This window comes from Rissa tridactyla, chromosome 2 (genome assembly GCF_028500815.1).
Source record: "Rissa tridactyla isolate bRisTri1 chromosome 2, bRisTri1.patW.cur.20221130, whole genome shotgun sequence".
In the NCBI taxonomy this organism is placed as follows: Eukaryota; Metazoa; Chordata; class Aves; order Charadriiformes; family Laridae; genus Rissa; species Rissa tridactyla.
In genome coordinates this window covers 129,023,913-129,045,570 of record NC_071467.1, presented here as the reverse complement: position 1 = coordinate 129,045,570, position 21,658 = coordinate 129,023,913, and the positions used below count along the sequence as shown (strand labels likewise).

Sequence of the window (21,658 nt, the reverse complement as noted above, 5' to 3'; positions counted from 1 at the left end):
TCAAATACTGTGTTCAATTTTGGGCCCCTCACTATAGGAAAGACTTTGATGTGCTGGAGCATGTCCAAAGGAGGAGAACAAAAACTGGTGCAGGGTGTAAAGAACAAGCCTTGTAAGGAGCAGCAGAGGGAACTGGGGCTATTTAGCCTGGAGAAAAGGAGGCTGAGGGGAGACCTCATCATGCTCTACAATTACCTGAAAGGAGGTTGTAGCAAGGTGAGCATCAGTCTCTTCTCTCAAGTAACAGGCAATAGGAGAAGAGCAAACTGCCTGAAGTTGCACCAGGGCAGGTTTAGGTCAGGCATTAGAAAAATTGCTTCACTTAAAGGGTTGTCAAGTATTGGAACAGGCTGCCCAGGAAGTGATTGAGTCACTATCCCTGGAGGTATTTAAAACACACATGATTTAGTGCTAGATGGGGTAGTATTAGGTTAACAGTTGGGCTTGATGATTTCAAAGGTCTTTTCCAACTGAAATGATTCTATGATTCATTATTCTATCACCTGCCTTAATATCCTCCTAAAAGGCAAGTACACAGAAGTTCACACTACAGCAAAAAACTCTGATTTTATTCACAGCAGCTAAAACCACAACAGGCACCAGGGCAACATAAACAACTTCGTCAACTCAGCTGGTGCCTTCTTTCTTTAAAAAGTTACAGGGATAGTGTGTCACACCCCACACACCACCATCACCCCCACCCCCCCAAGAAAGTTTAAAGTGAAGTTCACCATAAACTTTAGAGTAGGAATGACAAAGTATGAAATATGAATCCATCTAGGTTGTAAAGCTACTTAAGCTTTTTCTTGAGATGAACATATCATCTGGAGAAATCCTGATACTTACTGTTTGTAGCCTGGATATTTTTTTTTTTTACTTTCTCAGCTACATTGAAAGTGGCAGACATTGAGGCTTTTAAGTTATACAACATCTATCCTAAAATACTGGTCTACGAAGTCATTCCTGCAAAGAATATAGACTGTATACCTGTTAGGGGACTTAAATTCTTTTCCATTAAGGCATGCAAAAGAAAATCTCATGAAATACAATTAAGAGAAAATCCTTTTGTTCCTTTGTAACATTCAAAGATCAGATCACCTTCACGTAAGAGAAAATTTAGCATCTTGGTTTAGCACACAAATACCTAGAAGGAAAAAAAAAAAATTTCCACTTTGACAGGGAATTAGTGTTTGTGCCAGACAACCATTCTAATGGAGATCCAACACCACCATCTGGCTGGCTGTCTCATTCCAAGAATGCTTCTGTCAAGTGGCAAAGCTTGTAAAGAGAGTATGAAAAGGCCACAGCATCAAGCAGCTCACTGGGACACTTGAAGCAAGAACCATGAAACAAGTGTCATAGTTCTATAATACAAAGTAAATGCAAGCATTGTGTTTTTCTATCTTGTCTAAACAATTGTTTCTTTTGACAAAACACTGTCTTATTATTTAAAGGAGACTTGCATGCTCTTGGGTCACACACAGAATGTATGTGCTCTGTGCAAGCGAAGGCAGATCCACAAGACCTCACTACAGCCTACGCAATTAACACAGTCCACTTGATTTAATAATACGAGAGGTACAAATTTGCAAGAAGCTCCAATTGTGTACCTATTTTGGAAATGCCTTCAGCTACAGCCATATTAAACAGATGTTTCAACTTTCTGAATGCACCACAAAAGAGATTTACCTACTGTTTTTGTGTTATGCTTATAGGGTACTTCAAAAGAACATTAAAAATGCATGTTCTTAGTTATAACTTGTTACTTTTACTGGCATATGCCACAAAGTGTACAGTTCCCAGATGGGAATAAAAAAATTAGTTTCCTACGGGTGTGAAATGGCTAACGAAACCAGCACAACATGATCTAATGGAAGAGAAAATAAATGGCAGTCATAAGGCCTGGGCTATGCATTTCACTGTGATAAGCCTTCTCCGCATGCTTGTAAGAACAGTTCATATCTAGCACCACCATTTCAAACATACTGAACAATCAACTCGCTCACCAGATGGTCCTATGAGTAACACTTGGTCAAATAAACATAAAATATGCACTCAATGAAGTTATCTTCTGTTTTATCTCTTCTTTTGGTGTTGAGACTCTTCAATGAGAACTATAGATAGACACTTTGTGTTTTCTTATAGCTACAGCATAAAGCCTCAAATACATTCCAGGGCAATCAAGCCAACTAGAACATTAAGCGAAAATGAAGTTCCCATTTGCAAAGAAACAATTACCTTTATCAATAAACTGGCATCACAGCTTTAACAGCCCGAGTAGGCTGTTTAGGTACTTTGAAGTTGCAAAGGAAAGGTTCCTGATAGTCAGAAAACTCTAGATTTATTCTTTTTTAAAAACCATTGAGTTTAACTGTGTAAGATTAAAAAGAACACTTATAAAGAAGCTGGTAACACAGAAGTAAAGTATAATCAAGCTACTATCTTTAAACCAGTAGTCTGGGAAAAACATGGCAAATTGGTATTATGGGACCACTTAACACAGTTATCTTTAGAGACATGGAACAGTCTGAGCAGAGAACAGATTATCAGCTTGGCTTTTTCAGATCAATTTGTATTATCAGAATACTGGTACAATTCTGCAAAAAGCATTATTTCTATTTCCCTCTCCTCCCACGCCACCCCCCCTTAACATTCTATCCAGAACACTCCTGAGAAGCAGTCCTTAGGCATTTTTTATGCTGCAGCCATACTCCCTTAAATGTGCAGGTCAGTAGCAACTCAGTTCCCCTGACATCACACATTTGACTAACCTCTACATCTGGGTAAGCCCCTTTTAGGCCATTACTACTTCTAAACCTTCCAGAAATTTGAAGCAGGACATGCAATCCTATTCAAACTCATGTATACATTCTCAAAAGAAGAGGCATGATTTCATTTTCAGTCTAGAGAGGTTGAGGTGTTGGGAGTAGGAGAAGAAAAGCAAACTAAGACACAACATATATGCAAGACTCAATACAGTCCTCAGTTCTACTCTTTCAAAACTGCAGCTAACTACTACAAAATCAAGGTTGTTTACCATGAATTTATAGTAAGTGGAATTCTCATATAGGATAATAAATCTTCAAGAGCTTCAACAAATCTTTATTATGCTGTATGACTTTCTCAAGGTAGCATAAAAATTAATTACTATTATATTAGCGCGTCACTAGAAGTTTCAGATGCCAAGTCAAAATAAAAATTTATTTTAATTGTTTCAAAACACATGACTAAAATCTACATAATTATTAAAATAAGCTTACATATACTCTTTGATTAACAGTTTGCATCACACAAAGACATATTTTAAATGCAGTATTTTCCTCACAATTTTAACATACAGGTATTGCTAAAATTTTTCAAGTAAAAAAAGCACACTCTACTGAGTAGCCAATACAGCTAATTACGTTCTTGCATCTTAAAGTTACATATTGGAATTTTAGGATTCTCTTAATTACTTTCCCAAAACTAATAATGATGCTCAAGACTGCAGGTACATAAACTGTCATTAATGAATATAACCACATTTGATTATGTAGCTTAAAGACAACCAGGACTTAAAGGGCTTCAGTTGAGTTACAACTTGATGTCTTCTGTTCCACTGATTAAGAACTCCATTTTAAAATACAACCTCTTGGGCAAGTAACTGCTTCCATTTTTAAACTGCAAGAGGTAACTGGTCAGTGTTAGTCACTTAAATTGTGGTTTAAGAAAAACTAAGTGTAACATGCAAACTGTACCTTAAAGCTCAGAAGAAAATCCACATGCAGCAAACAAACTGAGAGTGTTTTTCCCATACAAACTCTTTAACATTTCAGTTAGTTATCAGAGGAAGCATGCAAACAATTAATAAAACCTGGAAGTTTGTCAACTATTACAACTTTAAACTTCAAACTACCCAAGCAAAACAAACTGTATTGGAACAGGTAGAACAAGAACACAAACTTCAACTGGAAGCAACTTTTTGAAAACTGTTATGCTGCGTGTATTGCTAAACTGAACTGTAGTAACATCAAGTTAATGAATTTAGATACTTTGAAGTCTTTGTTGATCAAACACTTTTGAGTACTGCTCTTCCTTTTCTGAAGTGATGCGCCTTCCTCTCCTGGAACGGGATAAGAGAAGACAGGAAAAAATTTTTCTAGCTAATAATCAGAATGAGGCAACTGAATTTTCATGAAAGTTATCTCAAGACCTTTATACTCTATTTAACACCCTCCAAAACTGATAAATACAGCCTCTGTATTCCTGCTTCAGAGTACATATGCCTAGGTCACATGTCTGTCCTTTGAAAAAAGGAAGCAAAGTCTTAAATATAACATTAATAAAAACCAAAAGTTAAACACTGCTTGGAGTGTAATCAGAAACTGCAATCCTACAAAGACTGAACGCATACAGCAAAAATACCGTTACCAGCTACCAACCTGGACTACAGTTTATTGGTTAAAGCATAGGTATTTTTACACAAAGTATGGAGAGCCACCATCCACAGTGGCAGTTCACTGGTGTAAGGACTACCACGGATCAAACCCAACATCCCCTAGGATGTAAAACTAGGGAGTAACCCACTGCCCTTTCAGCAATTTGTTATTGAGAAGTGATTAGCCAGTCTCATGCTCTAAATATCCACAAGTTGACTGTTCAGCAATTTTTTTATGCAGTTTTGCTTAAATCCACTGAACCCAATTTCAGCACTTGTTTCCAGCATTAAGCAACTGAGAGCCAAACCCATACATCTGAGAGTACGTTCAAGAAAAAATTCAAATGGCATCCCTTCATCTTTATGGTACCTGTAGGTGAACAAACTGAAGGTGAGTTGTGTTCTAGGGATTTAATTTTGCTTTCACTACGTACCTTGAAGTAGTCTTCTTGTGATACAAAGGTGTTCCTCAAACGGTTCTCAGGATTAAACAAACAGGATACTACTGTTTGTATGCTCCTGTCCACAGACTTCTGAAATACAGTTATAGGTACATCTACAACAATACTGATTTTCTTAGTTAGGCCACTACTAGCGATGAAAGCATGTCACAGGGTTTACTCTGCATTCAGGATTCCTCTCAACTACGTTATGCTCCCTGAGCATTTTGTCTTTTTTTTTTTTTTTTTTTTACATCTTTTGATCTTGCTAACTGATTATCACCCTTAGATGTTAACAACGTAACAGTTCTGACCAATGACACACCAGTTCAGTTGGGGAATAGGCTGACAGATGAAAAATGAAGTCTCAATTAGAAAATTCAATTCAGAGTCAACTGTTCGCTAAACTGGGGTCACCTTCCACAAAAGAAAGTGAAGAAGGGAGTAAAACATTACCGATTCAGATGCTTGAAGCTTAAAATAAATCTGTGTAAGACAGCAGGCAGTGCTATCTAACCTTTTTTAGTACCTGCAATTCCCCTTGTAATTCTCAACAGATTAAGTAAAGCCTTGTCACTTAAAAACATTATTGTACTTAATGAAGTAGAACACGTATTTTATACAGACCTCAGCACTACAGACAAGCACTACTAATAGTTTCAAGGAAACACGTGAGGCTGCTGAAGTTATACACAGACATTGGACACAGTGGATTGAGTTGCTACTTTAGCCAGTTGCTCTAACCTTAATTTCTATGATACTGGTCAGAGACCCTCTTCACGTAATCCTCACATGCAAATTTCTGGGAAGTATTTATGACAAAAAGCATTAAAGCTTTGAGAAAGTACTTACCTTCTGTGGACTGTTAGTAGACGACTGCGTGGGCTCTGGGACAACACATTCTGTCTGTATAAGTTCTGGATCCTCAGTGCAGTGATAGCTTACTGAAGTATAAACCTGTATAGTTTTTTAAATATTGCAGTGTTTCAGTAACGCTGGGCAAACAGGCACAGTTGTGCTGTCATTGGTCCTCACCACCACTTTATCTTCACGCTTTTGATAAAAGTTTCACAAGTGGGGAAAATGCTGTACCCTGTTCTATCAAGACAGTTCTACTTCCTTCCAAAGAGGATATATTCTAGTTAGTGTCTCTTCTCCCCACTGTAATCACTCTTGAGATCAGCTCCTCAACCTACTTCCTCCATGTATGGCTTTTGCTGTCAAGCATATTGAGCAATAAAGGCGTTCACTGAGAATTTGAGACAACCAGCAAGAAAATTCAAGAGATTAAACACCAAAATCAAATGAAGGAGGGGGAAGCAAAACATCTACCATCACCGCCCTTCCAAGAAGTTGCTTTTCTCTGTACAGTTTCTTTCTTATTTTAAGCTTCCTTCATGCTAATATACTATATTTTAAAATGTAAAATGGTCTAGAAAAGACATTTTACAGCCTTTTAAAAAAAAAAAAACACAAAACCAAAACACTCCCCACTTCCCTCTGCTTACAGTGCAGTGTTGCAATTGGCAATCCAATGAAGGGTTTAATCACAATAGCAAAGAGCTTGATAAAGCAGTTACTCTTTATGGAAACATCTTTCCAGAGAGGACTGGTAGGTTTTACAGCTAATTTTACCAGGATTTCTATGTCAGGTTTAAGCATTCTCACTTTTCAGGGGTGAATTTATCAACTCCCCCCCAAAGTAGTCACATTTACCCAGACTTGACTGTAGTTTTCAGTTTCTTGCAACATCACTCTTAAAGATGTTATTTGTGATTACTCACAGCAACCACAAGGTGTACCACCTGACACTCCCAAAAGCCCCTGAACACTGCACTGTAATTTCAAACTGGCAATATCGTGAGATACAGAAGCCTAGAGGGTTAGCAGACTATTTCTTTCTGCGCACCATCCCTAACCATCAAAAGGTATTTCATATCTGACCTCATCACAACTGGGGCATTCCATTTATGAATGGAAATTACGATTATCCACCAAACAAATAGGTAGATAATAAAGCAGTAGACTGAAGGATGAAGTTTCCTATCTCCTTATGTGCCTGTCCTCTTTTGAGTCCGTAAAGCATGACAACGTCGCTTAACCAAGATAGTTCCAGAAAAGTTGTCGGCTTGTAAGCAATCAATCTGCAGTAAGTAATCAAGCTTAAAATGTCTAATGAGAACCATCATGCACACCTACTCTAAAAACTCTTTGTCTTGCTACCATTTAATTGCTAATGGATATACTGCAGCTGGTTCACGTTCATGGATGTTATTCAACAAAAATTATTTCAAGCCAACAGGGTAATCAGTATTCTAGTGACTTCTGAACTCTTTTGAGTCCGTTTCTTCCCCCAGTAAAGCAAAGATAATTCTCACCAACAGAAATACAGACTTCCCATTAAAAAAAAAAAAAGGCTGCTTCTCTACTGAGAAGCTCTAAGTAAAGCTTAGTACACATGACTGGAAGTGAGCAGGAATAAAGTATTTTTCTAATATGATCAGAGACAGAGTTATCAGATGCATGCAGGCAACAACCTATACACACATAAAGTTCCATTTTCTCCATACACACACACACACACCCCCCCCATTTACCTTCCACACATTCTACAGACATCTGCTGGGAATTAGCCTGAAAGAAATACTGTTCAGAAGAAAATTAAGTATTACAGCTTTTAAATACCTAATAGAAGCTGTATTCAATAAATACAAGATTATACCTAAAGAACATAAAAATGCCGAAGATGCAAGTTTAAGTTCCAAAACTGTTAAAGAAATACACAGCATTTTTTCCTCTCTTGTGGATGTCACAGAAAACAAGTAATTTCTTTAGAGGCCATCAGCACCATCTACAGTCTGTAGCAGACTGGCAAATCATTTAAAAAAAACAGTTGAAAGGAGCCAAAAAAAGTAATCAGTATTTCCAAAGCAGAGTATTTTGAGGCTTTTTAACTTTTAAAAAGGTTTGGAACAATGAACAGTAATATTAAACAGATTTTTATGACTCAGGATTGTGCATCAGGTCACCACTTAATTTTCTTTCAACTTTTCATGAAAAACCAGTCCTGTACATGTTGAAGTTCCAGAATTCTGTGACCAAAACATATGGAATAACACCATAAACCAGGTAGTTCTGTTTTGCCAGGCAGCTCCTAAAAAAAGCACCATGTCAGTAGGAAATCCTAAACAATTACCTACTCTGTCAGCAGCTACAGATTTGTATAGACCAGATTACATACCGATCCAAAACAACAGTTTGATTTTTTTTTTTTAAAGTATCAAGTTTTCAGAATAGTGTGCTAATGGAGAAGACAAAATTCCAAAAGTTTAAATTGATAGACTTACCGGAGGCATAACATAATTTCTTTGCTCCCCAGCAAGCCATTGTGGTTGAACCTTAAACAAGAATTGGACAAGAACCAGCTTTTATTCATTCATTTCCAACACAGGCAAGTTAACTGCTCTTTAAAAGCATTTATAACATTTCATGTCTGGATTTTTCATTAAACAGTAGTTCACATTCTTCTGTCCAGCAAGATAGCTTTTTCACATGTACCTCACAGTGTTTAGCACAAGTTCATCCACGAATTCAATTACCTCCTTCCTCTTCTCATTCCAAGTTTAAAAAAATTAAAATAAGATTTTTAAAGATCAGGAAAATAAGGGGAATCATATCAGCCACACTGAAAACATCTCAACCTCTAGTTATTTCCAGTTACTGAACTACTTCTAGTTTAGTTTCAATAACAGGACTCACTCACACATTTCACTTATGAGTTCAAAAAAATCACTATCAGCTAAATGCCTTCCCAGGCATTTTTAGAGCTCAAGAGCACATCCCCTCTCTATATACATCCCATATTTATATAGTCTAATATGAGTCAGTGATTCAGTTTTAAGTAACTAACATCAACTGCCCACACTACAGCATGTACAAATGCAAAGCTCCTTCCCACTGAGGAAAAAGTATTACTGATCCATGTAAGTTTTGCTAATTTGGAAGTTGTTTTATCATTGCATATTTTAAAAAAATCAAACTAAAAAAGAATATGCAAAGTTATTTATGCATTAGAATAAAAATATCACCAATTTTGTTTGGGGTTTCCCCCCCCGCCCCCATGAAGCAGGAGCTGAAGAGAAACAGAACTCACAGAAAAAGAAACACAGAAAGATAAGACTCTGGTTAACACTGTTCATTCCATTGAAGTTTTGCCAGGTATCAAACACCCTTTCTGTTGCTACTTAAGAATTACATACCTGATAGTTGTAGGCTGGCTGATATCCTACAGGGACTTGCTGCTGTATCAATACAGCCGGTGAACTGTATGGGTATGTCTGCAAAATAAAGCTTTTTTAAAAACACAACTTTGAAGCAAGATAAGAAGATATTTGTAAAGGTATTTATGAAGTCAGGAGCACATTTTTAGAAATATGTAGTCACATTATTACTTCAATTCCTGTTTCAGACTAGCTTAATTATTCAAAAGCAACTTTACAGATTTACCATGGCGCTTCAGCACTTCAGGCACTAAAAATCTCAAGTGGAATTCTAAACTATTACATATCTAAAAATCCCACATCTGCTTGTAGCTGATCTTCTAAGTTGTTTCAGAAGTACAACTCCCCTCATGAACTTTCTAAAGTAGACCCGAAACAGACCAACTACCATGAAATAATGGACTATTGCCTGAGGATCGGTTTTTTAAGTCAAAGGCAAGCCTTTCTGAAACAATTCAGAAAGTTTCCAAGCATTTCTTCTCTGCAAGTATTTTGACACACAGTGTTAACCCGGAACCTTCTCAGCTTCTTCAGCTAATAGTTAAGGCACATCCCAGCATTTAAGAGACCAGGTCCTCCTATGCTATTTCGCTGTCCCAATAGAGAATCAGCAAGAGTATTACTATCAAGCTCCCTGCCTTAGAAAAGAAGTATTTGTGAGTCACTGCAGTCTGCTCATCTTCATTTGCTTAAGAAAATATACAAAACAGAATCAGTTTGCAATTAATATTGTTCTGTTGTATTGCCATATCATACAGGGTTAATACAGGAAGAAACTATAATTTGGAAACCCTTCTATTCACAGGACAGGACTCATAACAAGGCCAGAAGTACTCTGCCTACACCTCAGTAGAAATGCTCACTAAAGTACCAATAAAGGGATGTCCTGTAGGCATAACGTACTGGTCACAGCTGTTAACAGCAGATGCCATCACAAAGTGTTCTTACAAACACACAACAGCAGTTTAGAAACAAGAATTTATTTGGCTAGGAGGATTAAAAAAAAAAGAATTATTACAGCCAACTTCCAGTTCCATACTTGTTTTAAAAAATACATTTTAAAGTTTGTGGTTTATTTTGAGGCAGGGCAGCAGTATATTAAATATCTGGATGCATTTGATTTGTGCAGTGTATCTGTCAAGATGAACTTAAAAACAAGATCACTTAAGAACTGTTACATAATTAGATCTTAGTTCTACCTTCAACAGTTTTCTCATTCCCAAAATGCAAATTATCTCCCTGTCTTTTGTTTTTTATAAAGAGATCACATCAGTGAGTAAATTTTTCAAAGTTGTTGGCATTCTTTTGAAGTGGTTTGAAGTTGGGCGCTTCTTATTGGATAAAGTAACATGAAAACAAGGAGGTACAGTAAGATTGAAATCTCAATACATATTCCTGAAGTTGTATGTGCTTGCACCTTCAAAAAATATCTAATTATGACTGAAAAATCAGTGGCATGAACAGCCTTACCTGAACATACTGTGTTACTGGGCTCATTACAGCTGGAGGCTGCATGTATGTCTCTGTATTTTGATTACCCCATACACTATGGAACTGTGGTGCAGGAGGATTGAAGACTAAAGGTCTGGGATGCACATAAGAACCTTGTTTTAAAGGAAAGAAAAAATAAAGTATTAAGACATTTTCACATGTATTTCATTAATAATCAGAATTCAAGCTGCAGAAAAACTTAGTGTTTTGACTCTTAAATTTAACTCAACACTATCTGTATTGTGCTACTAACTTGAGTTTTATAATCAAAACTGTCCAACATCACACAAGTAGTGAGGTCATAAAATTCAGAACTGAAGTTTAATTGCAATATACATATTACATCAGATAAAAAGGATTTGCAATGTTAACGTATAATTAAGAAAAAACAAATTGGCAATATATACTTGTAGTATGAACAAGATTTTTTATATTTACTTACACAAGTTTTGCTGCTTTCTAATTGCTGGCCCCAGTTTCAGCTTTTTGCCATGGAAGTTGATTTGTGACTGAAAAACAGGTTATTCTGTAAGCTGGGGAAATCTGTGAGGTGGGTGGTTTGCTTTATTTTTAAAGAGACTGTACTCTGCTTCTACAATGCAGTATCATCAACTCACACAGGTTCAACAGCCTCTGTTCTCCTCTCCTACCTCAACACCTCAGACCTTTTAACTTTAGTTTCCTGCAATGCTCTCAGCATACCCGTTTGCCCACTCACTGACTCTCCAAACCTGTTATATATCACTTGCCTTAAAAGCAACATGCACTACTAGTAGTTTGCAACTACATATTAGCTGACTGTCATCCTTCTGATTTTATACACAGATTCAAACTATTCTTGCCTCTGGAAGAATATTACTGTGGAGTGACCATTATCTAGGTTCCCTTGAAACCCTATTTACATCATCACTTACCTTCCTTCCCAACAAACTTCCTAACAGGCTTCACGTAACATGTTAGAGGCTGTCCACCTACTATTAAAGGAAATGGAAGGCTGTCTAAGCACTACTGTTTACTTGCATGCTACTGTATTCTCTCTAGAGAAATTTTCACATGCATTCCTTCAGAACATCCAACAAACATGCTGCTACTTTGCAACATTTTTGGCCAAAGCATCTGTGCAGCACACAGATTAATCAAGGAAGAGTGAAACTGAAATATGGTTCGCATGTTCTTTAAAGACACAAACCCAGGAATACAAGCATCTGAAAGACTTGCAAAACAGGGCTGGAAGCACTCTTAAACAGTTATGCATGCCTCAGGCATTTGCAGACTTATCATTCTGCAAGTTCTGCCCAAATGCTAGCTTACACAGAAGGCAGGATTTCAGGCTATCCATGATTGATTACTGCTTTGCCAGCACAGTAATGGGGGCCATGACAAAAGCACACAAGAATTTCAAGCGCCTTCCCTCCCTGCAGAAGTTGAATTCTGTGTTCTTCAGCAAAACTGCTTAGTTTGAAAACTAGAACATTCACCAATGTATGTAGGCTAAAATGGCACCACAGCATCCTTACACTTCAAGGTCTAGTTGGACTGACTGTAGAAGAGGGCCTGTAAGATTTTGTTCTCTGTAAGATTACAGTTAAAGCCTGGAGTATAAGGAAGCTGCTTTAATGCATGATTTAAGCAGATTAATATTCATTCAGGTACTAAGGAACTTCTCCACACAAAACTCCCAAAAAAGAATTCACCTTTGGGTCTGATCTCACATTCTCCGTCAAGATGGTGACAAGAAACACATTTACCTACCTATGAAAATGTGTATAGCACATATGACGCTACCTAAAGTAGGTACTCTGTTACAGTTCAGAGGGCTACATTGAGATTTACAAGTGCTTTACACATCAGAAGTGAAAGATTTTTTTTTACCCCAACTAAAATTTAGTACCAAGTATGAAAATCAGTATTAGATGCAGATACACAGTCCATCTAGATTCAGTCTTATGCAAGACTAAGGACTTGCCTGCTTCAGAAGAAAATATGCAGTCTGCAATCTTAACAGACACCCCACTAAGTTTTTTCCCCCCATTTCTGCAAAAGAGTGCTTTGAACATAAGAGCAACTTTACTGCTGATTGTAAAAATAAGCAAAATAAGTAGAATAATAGTGATATTAAAAAAATGTCTTATGTGATCATCTTATCATGCTGATAAAACAGAATAAAGTAAGATGTGGGTGGAAAAAAAAGATGAAATACCCTGACCAGCTTGACAGGTGCCTTTTTTTTATTGACCCTGCAATCCTGTTGTGCCCAGAACCATGCAACCACCTTTTCCACCCGGGCAACAAGAGCTCTTGGAAGACAGGCCTCCCCTCAAAGCAGAAGGTAGCTTTCTGTTCTGAACCACGAACGGATTCACTGTGGACCAGAGTGCAGTTACAAATGGAATCAGACTTAAATCAGAATAAAAATACTTTCAAGTTGCACAAAGTTACAGAGCTAGGGAGATAAACACAGGCATCTAGGGTGATTCTAACCACGGAGAGACTCTGTGTTGTTCGTTTACATAAAGCATTGTGACCACTCAGTACAGATAATGCCTGAAATGGTTTAGTGAGGTGATCTCACCTATTGACTTGAGCTCTAAAATGCAGATGTTCATTCTTTCCCTTTTTCCATCCCTGCCTGAAGCCAACAGCTGTGTAAGGTGACTTCTATATGGATGTGCTTCTTCCTGACAAGGTACAATAATTTGTACTGCCTGTACACCTGAAATCTGCACTGAGAAGAAAATGTGCCATATACCTACGTGTCTTGCAAGATGTCTGATATACAAAATCACATCAGTGAGCACTACATTAACAGAGATACACTGAAGGCTTTTAGTTTCAAAGAAATGCACGCAAATTCAGCAATGTACATGGCTCAAACAACAATGTTACTGAAGGTCTCTGCAGACATTGTTGCCTCAGAGCAAGCATTCCACAGTGATCTAGTACAATAAATGTAACCCATGCTGAAAAAAAATATTCTCATACAGAGTCTGTTGCTCAATACAGCAGTATTTTCATCCGCGTACCATGAGAGTTAAAGAACAGTAAGCTTCTGAAATCTTTTGGTGAGAATGAAGAATCCCCTACTGGAGTTTCACCACTCTCCACTTTGTTCAAACATGTTCTCTTCCCCCTTAAGATGGACATAAGTCCTCAGCACAAGAAGGTCATGGACCTGTCAGAGCAGGTCCAGAGGAGGGCCAAGAAGATGAAGGGCTGGAGCAACTCTCTTATGAGGACAGGCTGAGTCAGGGTTGTTCAGCCTGGAGAAGAGAAGGCTCCGGAGACACCTTGTAACAGCTTTCCAGTATCTGAGGGGGGCCTACAAGAAAGCTGCAGAGGGACTTCTTACAAGGACATGTAGTGATAGGACATGGGGTAATAGCTTCAAACTGGAAGAAAGTAGATTTAGATTAGATAGCAGGAAGAAATTTTTCACTGTGAGGGTGGTGAGGCACTGGAACAGGTTGCCCAGGGAAGCTGTGGATGCCCTGTCCCTGGAGGTGTTCAAGGCCAGGCTGGATGGGGCTTTGAGCACCCTGCTCCAATGGGAGGTGTCCCTGCCCATGACAGGGGGGTTGGACTAGATGATCTTTAAGGCCCCTTCCAACTTAAACCACTCTATGATTCTAAACACATCTGAACATATCACAGGAACGTGTGCCTGGCACATTCATCTGGATTTGTCTTTCCAATCTACTTCCCTATCCAAGAGCTTCAGAAGCAAATGAGAGACTGTTCATCCTCCAGAGACATGGGGAGTTTTCTGAGGCGAAGACTACAGAGAGGGAAATATTTTAGTACATGTTATTTTCACAGTTATTGCACCCATTCTGAAGTCTTAAGAGCAGAACTAGAGCTGTAACAGTTCTAACCCTTTATGTCCTGTGTGAACTACAGGAAAACCATGAGACATGTGAACAGTTGCATCTTATAGTCAAGGAAGCTTAAAAAAAAATACTTGTAGCATGTGTAGCATCCAAGTGCACAAATACCACAAGAGAGAAGCATAACTTCAACAGCTGAGACTAAAGTCAAAAAACTAATACTGTTCTCTATGTTACTGTTATTCCCAATAATAACACTGACAGGTCTATGTATCTGCTATAAGCACAAGGGTTTTATGACAATGATCCAATACAGAAAGCAAGCAGCCAAAACACATGAGGCTTTCAAGCATATAAATAAATGAGAGTGACCAGAAATACAATGACATGAGATGTTCAAGCACACCAAGGCTAAAACTGCTTTTGTTTCTTAATTAAGTAAATATACAAGATTCTACCTACAGTGGAGATTTTAGCAAGCTCACTTTCTGGGCAGCCCTACTTTTCTTGTCCTAACTTACTCTACAGGGGACGTGACTTGGTTTCCCCTGAACACGTCTCCAGCCTTCACTTATAAACTTCTTCAGATAATTTATGCAAAGAGCTTACTTCTACTATTTTTTGAACATCCACATTCTCCAGGAAAGATACAAATCCATACCTGAAAAGAAAGAAAATTATTCAATAACTCGATTTTCATTTGCTTGTTAGATAAATTATTTTGAACATGACCAATTAACAGCATACATGCCAGGTACATTATATTGCATGCCAAAAGTATCAAATAGGACATTAGTTTATGATTCAGCATGAAAATGTATTTACTGCTAACTAGCAGCATATGCCACTGGGCCAGATGAAAGGAACTGAATGCCAGATTCTAGAATAATACTAAATCAATGTAAGGGCTATTTTTCCATTTCCACTAACTCAGAAAGTAAAAAAAAACCTCCATATTACTAACTCAGAAAGTAAAAAAAAAACAAAACCAAACCTTTTAAGATCTGAATCAAATTTTTTATTTACTACAGAGATTTGGATGAAAGCAGGCATTACAGGAACAGTGACACCAGTGCAGGAAGTGATCCTTGAAGAAGTTTTTATTTCACTGTCCCCTAGTTTATCCAGTCTATAAAATGAGTAATTTCAGAGCCTAGTTTTATCAATTGATGGAGTATGTCAATTCATTATTGATGCTCAGAATGTACACAGGCTACTGGCACAGCAGAATTCACCACGAAGACTAGCAAGGGAAACGAGGAAATAAAACACATTTCCAGCTCATGCATTACCACATATGCGTAAGAAAAAACATGGATTTCTAGGATCTCCCCACAGAATCTTATGAAAAATTGTGCTGGAATGAACCTCCAGAGGGTGAAGACTACTTCTCAAAGCAAGGATAACCCCAAACTGGGAAAGCTACCCCAGAACTCAAACTAAGGTCCTATATATCCTTATTTAAGTGTTTTACCACAGACAACTCAGAATTTTTCTATATCCAATCCGAATTTCCTTTGCTTCAACTTTATTCACTTACTTAGTTTCACTCTTCACCCAAACAAGTTCGGTTGTTTTCTCTACAACTTATCCCTAAGTGTCAGAAGAGTGCAGTCCCATGGCCCTGAATAAACCATCTACCCCTTCTCTTAACAACAAACTGGAGAGAGTTCAGGGTGGTTAACTGCTGTAGCCATCAGACAAGTCCTATGGAGGAACTGTCTGCAGAAGCATCACACAGGTTTCAAGCTTTGTTTCCACTGGTTAAGTGGAATAATAACAAAATTAAGTGACAACAACCCTCTCTTCCCTGAACAGACAGGCTGAAGTCAGAAGAATCAGGCTGTTCTTTATACTATTATACAAATTTAGGGGCAACCTAGATTAACAGGTTTCACAGTGTTAATTCACAACAGAAAACTGCAGCTAGCATTAAGGCTTAAGCACATCAAGTGTGTTGCTAAATAGCTGCTCATATAATCGATGACAAATTATGTCCACATCAACAGCAACTTCAAAGAACTATTCGTGTTCTGCTTACCCTTTGGAAACACCAGTTCTGTCAGTGATTATTTTCACCTCTTTCACAGTACCATATCGTTCGAAGAAACTCCGAATATCTGCTTCATTCATCTAAAAGAAACAAAGTCTTAAACTTCTTCAAACGCATTCAACTTTTTATAACTGATTTAAAGCAGACAATACCATTTTTAAATCCATCTTCTGCTACCATAAGAACTAAAGTTACTCACCTGTTCCAAAAGTCTCTCATGACACTGCAATACCTTAAGATTGGTAAAGACACACATTAAAAAAAAAAACCCACACACACCACAAAACCAAGAACTAACCCAGGAGTTAAATTCCCCATTTCCTTCCCACTGAAGTGTCCTATTCTTATCTTAAACAATTAAAAATATATAATACCCTTATATCAATTCCACCAACAAAGACTGTGTTTGGCATGATTTTTCCTTCCGGTAAAACATATCCTTGACTGGTTGTTGACAAACGGGTGTTATCCTCTGAGACACCTGCACACTGGGCCTCCACATTTGCAGACTGAAAAACAGAAATAAACAGAAATACATATTCCTGTCAAATTATTATAGTACACTAAGATACAAGAACACCTGCATCTTCCTATAGATATAGCATGGGACGACAAATTTCAATAGCACCTTTCCAGTTACTTAAAGCAAGTATTTGCTGCAACTAGACCATTCATTGGAAAACAAGTAATTATTCTAAGCAGCTTTAAAAATTTACATCTAGACCTAACCTAGGCTACGGTAAGTAGTAGTAGACTATATGGAGCTTTATGACCAGTGTTGCTACTACCAAACACAGAGTGAGAATGCCAACATGACTCATTTCAGAACTTTCCCAAATTCCTTTCAGATGTAAGCAAGAAATTAAATTCTTTAGTGATACGATTTCCTGTAAATTGATTATCCAATAGAATAAATTTCATCATCTTCCTGGTCAAAAGCTTTTAATACCTGAGATGCAAGTAAGCTTACAACAGCCTTAGAGCACAGGTAATAGGGTTATACTACAAGTTAGCTGTAAGAAGAGCAATCAAGACCTTAATGGAATATCCATGTTTTTCATTTTCTCAGAAAAAAAAGATTTTGTCAGTTTAACTACAACAGGAATATGAATGACTACAAACTTGTTTCCAAGTTGTCTGCACTGAAGCAGGATCTTAAGAATGCATTGCATATACAGAAGAACTGGAAAGAACGTTAAGCTTATAAAGCAACTACAGTCATGATATGCTGTGCACACGCAGACTTCAGATGCACCCTTTTGGTCGTGGTGCATTTTGTCACAACATAGGAGTTATGGGTTTATTCAGCACAAAGGAAGATACGATGCTCCCTAAACAAACTAATTCAATATTTTGTTCAGATGAATAGACCACATGCAATTCTATTTCTTGTTACTGATGCTAGCAAAGATGCCTTCCCTACTCCGAAGGGTGTTTTACCAAAGGTACATACAACAACTAAACCACATTAGCACGACAGGCACTGCAAACTCTAGCCCCTCTCATCTTCTACCCTCCTAAATGAATGGTTCTAGCTACGTGCCATGCTTTGCCTGGCTGGTAAGAACATAAACCACTCTTGAATAGTTCAGTGTTACTCATCCCTCTATATTAGTGCACTCTGAAACGCTAATAAGGTTCTCCTTACAATTCAACTGGTGTGGCACCATCCCTACTTCAGATACTCCAAACTTTGACTAAATCAAAGTTATCTGGTATTTTGAAACCTAGTAATTTGCAATAGGTAGCATCCAATTTTCCAACATAATAATTTTCATGTTTAATGCAGCTGTGAGTGACAAGTACTCATTCAAACTGAACATCCAGGAAGGGAACGAGAAAATTACAAGAACCAAACTATACGTGTGGCACTGGTTTACCTAGCAATTAAAACAAGGCCAAAACTAGAATTCAGCCTTCTAAATATGATTTCAGTGTATCTGAACCAAATTAACAACACACCATTACCAAAAGCCAGAGAGGGCTTGCTCCATTCCTGCACCTCCTCTGTAGTAACAGGTTCTAACACTTGTCCATTCAAATTAAGCTGCCTCAACTCAATTTGGTAGCAAGATTAACGGGAAGTGAACAGTTTTTCACCCAATTAGTATTCTGCTATTGTATAGAACTCATTAGCTTACTATGCTATCAGACAAGCACCAGATCCACCTCAGGATCAGTAGATGCAGAAGAGGAAACGGAGATGGCTTAGCCTCTTCTTCCGAGAGGCATTAAGCCATCAGTTCAGTTCAAAACCATTTCATGAGGCTATACCTTCGACAGAATCTGATTCAATCACACCAAATACTGTTTCCTACACTCAATTTACTGACTATGCTTCCTATTGCAAAAATCATTCCCTTCCCTTCATCCTCTAAGTCCCTCTACCCTCCAGTGAAGTTGGAAACCACAACTTCCACTGTGTTGAGTAATGATTGTGTAACAGAATATTTCTCCTGTAAACAGAGAAAGGGTAGTTCTCCTCCTTCCCTCCTGTTGTACCACTGCACAAGGAAATCAAGCCTACGTTTCACAGGAGAAAACTTCTGCGGCACTTTTCAGACAGATCCGCTTCTGATCCAAGCTCATTCTGTACTTATGTAAACTCTTGCGCTAGCATAAGAGCACAACAACAGCAAATAAAAGCAAGATGCAAAGAGAAGACCATTTCTCTGTCTGTACACCCAGATAAAGGGCATTTGAACTTAAATCTGAGATGAAACTGGAACTCTACAGCAACCTTAAGCTGACCTGTTGGCTTCTACTTCTTTCTGGATCTGTTTCAGCAAACCAGGCTGAGAGCTGTATTCACTTTGCTGTGCAAATTCTCTGGCAACCCAGAACAGGAAACAGCTCACAGCAGAGGCACCCAACAAGTGCCAGAACCACAAGGAAGTGGGTAGGTATACACATACTGCTGGTACACAGGTTGTAGATGGCCTTGGCTACCATGGAAATGCAGCGTTTGTTTCTCACCCTAAAGATAAGGAACACAATTTTCAAGGAAAATACACTTGCTTAATGCTTTTACACATTAAATATCTAAAAGAAAGAGCAAATAGGCTATTTAGGCATTCTGATAAATTGGTAAATGTCAAAAATAGGCTGTAAGATCTGTTAACACATGTATTTCTTAGAACTTGAAAAGGAACTGTTGCTGAAAAATACACTGGTGAAAAGTCTTATAGTATGAAAACAGGAAACAAAATCTCCTCCTTTCAAAGTTACTTTGCAAGTCTTCAGTACTACAATGCAAAACTTTTGCAAAGTCAAACAAAGCATTGCCCTATCTAAAACCAAGTTATTTCACCAGCACAATAAGTAATTATTTAACTACCTAATACAGCATTAAGTAAACAACTGTATTTCTACATACAGTATGGCAAAGCACTCACACTGCTGCTGAATCAGTGCGATTCAGCAAGCCTGAATCACCTAGTGTTGTCAAAATCTGGGGAATCCTAAAGTTGACCAATGGGCTATCCTAAAATTACCGCATCAGATGCCGTGACCCAACCCTTCAAAAATACTTTGTGGATATTTTTGTCTATCCAATTCATGACATATCTTTGAAATCAAATTTCTAGATGTCAGGGAACTTAGGGCTTACTCAGTTTTTCAGCTTACTTAAGTTAATAGGTTTTTCCCCTTTCTCTCATCACAAGGTAAATTTAATCCTTGCATTATTCCAGCAAGCAAATTTAAATTGATGCCAAGAAACTAGATTAACCTCTTCTTGGTTACAGTAATCAAGAGACTAGTTAGACCTTTGGCAAAAAAAAAAAAAAAAAAAGAGAGAAAAAGCCTACCGTTAGGGCCAGGTGGTGGAAATACCTAGCTAATCAAGTGGGTTACAAACATCACTCGGTCTTATGCACATCTAGGAGAGGAACACCTTCTCTTTTCTTTTGGCCACAGAAGTACAAGTCCCTGATTTCTCAGCCTTCTCCCCGTCTTTCCCCGTTTGTTTAAAATAAGTTGTAACCATTTTCTTTTTCAATTTAAACATTTCAAACTCCCGATAGATGTCCGTCTGTGCAGACTTTCTGTGCCCAGAGACCCGTTACCATGACAGCACACTACCTACAGAAAGAACATGGCTGCGAGCAGGAGGAGAACGTCGTCGTCTTCCTACTAGGCAGCAGGTGGAGCCACCGCTCAAGTACTGTCGTACGCTCGCAGGCCAATGGCTGCGACTTCCAAGGCTTAACTTTTAAAAAAAAAAAAAACAACTACTTTTATGTTGAAGCGTCAGCGTTACAACCGCAAATTCCATTTGTCAAATTAGAAGAAAAAAAATTCCTGAAGAAGAAACGGCCGCTAGCACGGTGAAGGAGCAACGCGCGAGTTCAGGCGACAACTCCCACTGACCACACGAAGCCCCACAACGCGCTACGGGAAGCCTCCTTTTCTGGCAGGTTAAAAAAAAAAAAAAAAAAAAAGAACGAACAGGCGGAAACGGCCCCAAGCCAGCGCGTTACGGAGCCAACAGCCGCCATTTAACGGCCTCACGTCCTGTGGGCTTCGCGCCTCGCCAAACGGCCTCGGTACCAGGCGAGGCGCAGAGGAAAAGGGTTTCACGCTCCTCAAGCGATGCGGGACAAAGGGAAAGCGCCCTTCTGAGGGCGATGGAAGCTGTTTTAAAGCCCCCGACGCCCGGGGCGAGGGCTCCCGCCTGAACCTAACGGCTAGCTGGGGACAGGCGGAGGAGCGGCCGGTGAGGCCATGAGCAGAGCGGAAAGCAGCAGGCGCTGCGGAGCGGCGCCATGTGGCAGGGCCGCCACAAAATGGCCGCTCGTGGTGTGAAGCGCGTCCTGTAGCGAAGTCCTCACCAGACCACGGCGCCGAGGGCTGAGAGCCGTGACACATTTCCCCCAGGCTTTTTACTCGCAGTATTCCCTCCCTAACCTTAATCTCTCACCTCCTCTTGAGACTTTTAAGTCTTTAAGGTGTTAAAAATGACTAACCCTCATGGGTTTAGCTCAGGCAGCGGCGCACCCCTCACTGCGTTACAAGGCGACATTGCCGCAGCTCTGGGGATCCCCGTTCCTCACCTTGTAGTCAAGCTAAGAAAATTAAAGCCCCATTCCCACCTCCGCTCCCCGCGGGGGGACCCGAGGAAGGCAGTACACCGCCCCACGGCTCAGCATCCA

General features: G+C 38.8%; 1 protein-coding gene across 1 annotated transcript; it reads right to left on the bottom strand.

Moving 5' to 3' along the window:
• Positions 1-3,261: 3,261 nt before the first annotated feature.
• Positions 3,262-21,374, bottom strand: DAZL (deleted in azoospermia like). Its single transcript, XM_054190589.1, has 12 exons — positions 21,018-21,374; positions 20,593-20,715; positions 16,880-17,014; positions 16,494-16,585; positions 15,062-15,113; positions 11,071-11,137; positions 10,608-10,741; positions 9,117-9,194; positions 8,205-8,255; positions 5,710-5,814; positions 4,852-4,950; positions 3,262-4,102 (listed from the first exon to the last, which is right to left on the bottom strand). The coding sequence occupies exons 1-12, from the start codon at positions 21,372-21,374 to the stop codon at positions 4,049-4,051; spliced, it is 1,347 nt and encodes a 448-aa protein (XP_054046564.1). The 3' UTR covers positions 3,262-4,048.
• Positions 21,375-21,658: the final 284 nt, after the last annotated feature.

What these genes read in the sequence shown, in the direction of transcription:
- DAZL (XM_054190589.1), bottom strand. Translation starts at nt 21,374, where the DNA reads ATGTGTCACGGCTCTCAGCCCTCGGCGCCGTGGTCTGGTGAGGACTTC. An exon ending in AGGCGCGAAGCCCACAGGAC is followed by an intron (nt 20,716 to 21,017) that starts GTGAGGCCGTTA and finishes TTTTTTTAAAAG; the next exon opens with TTAAGCCTTGGAAGTCGCAG. An exon ending in TAGAAAGCAGCAAAACTTGT is followed by an intron (nt 10,742 to 11,070) that starts GTAAGTAAATAT and finishes CTTTAAAACAAG; the next exon opens with GTTCTTATGTGCATCCCAGA.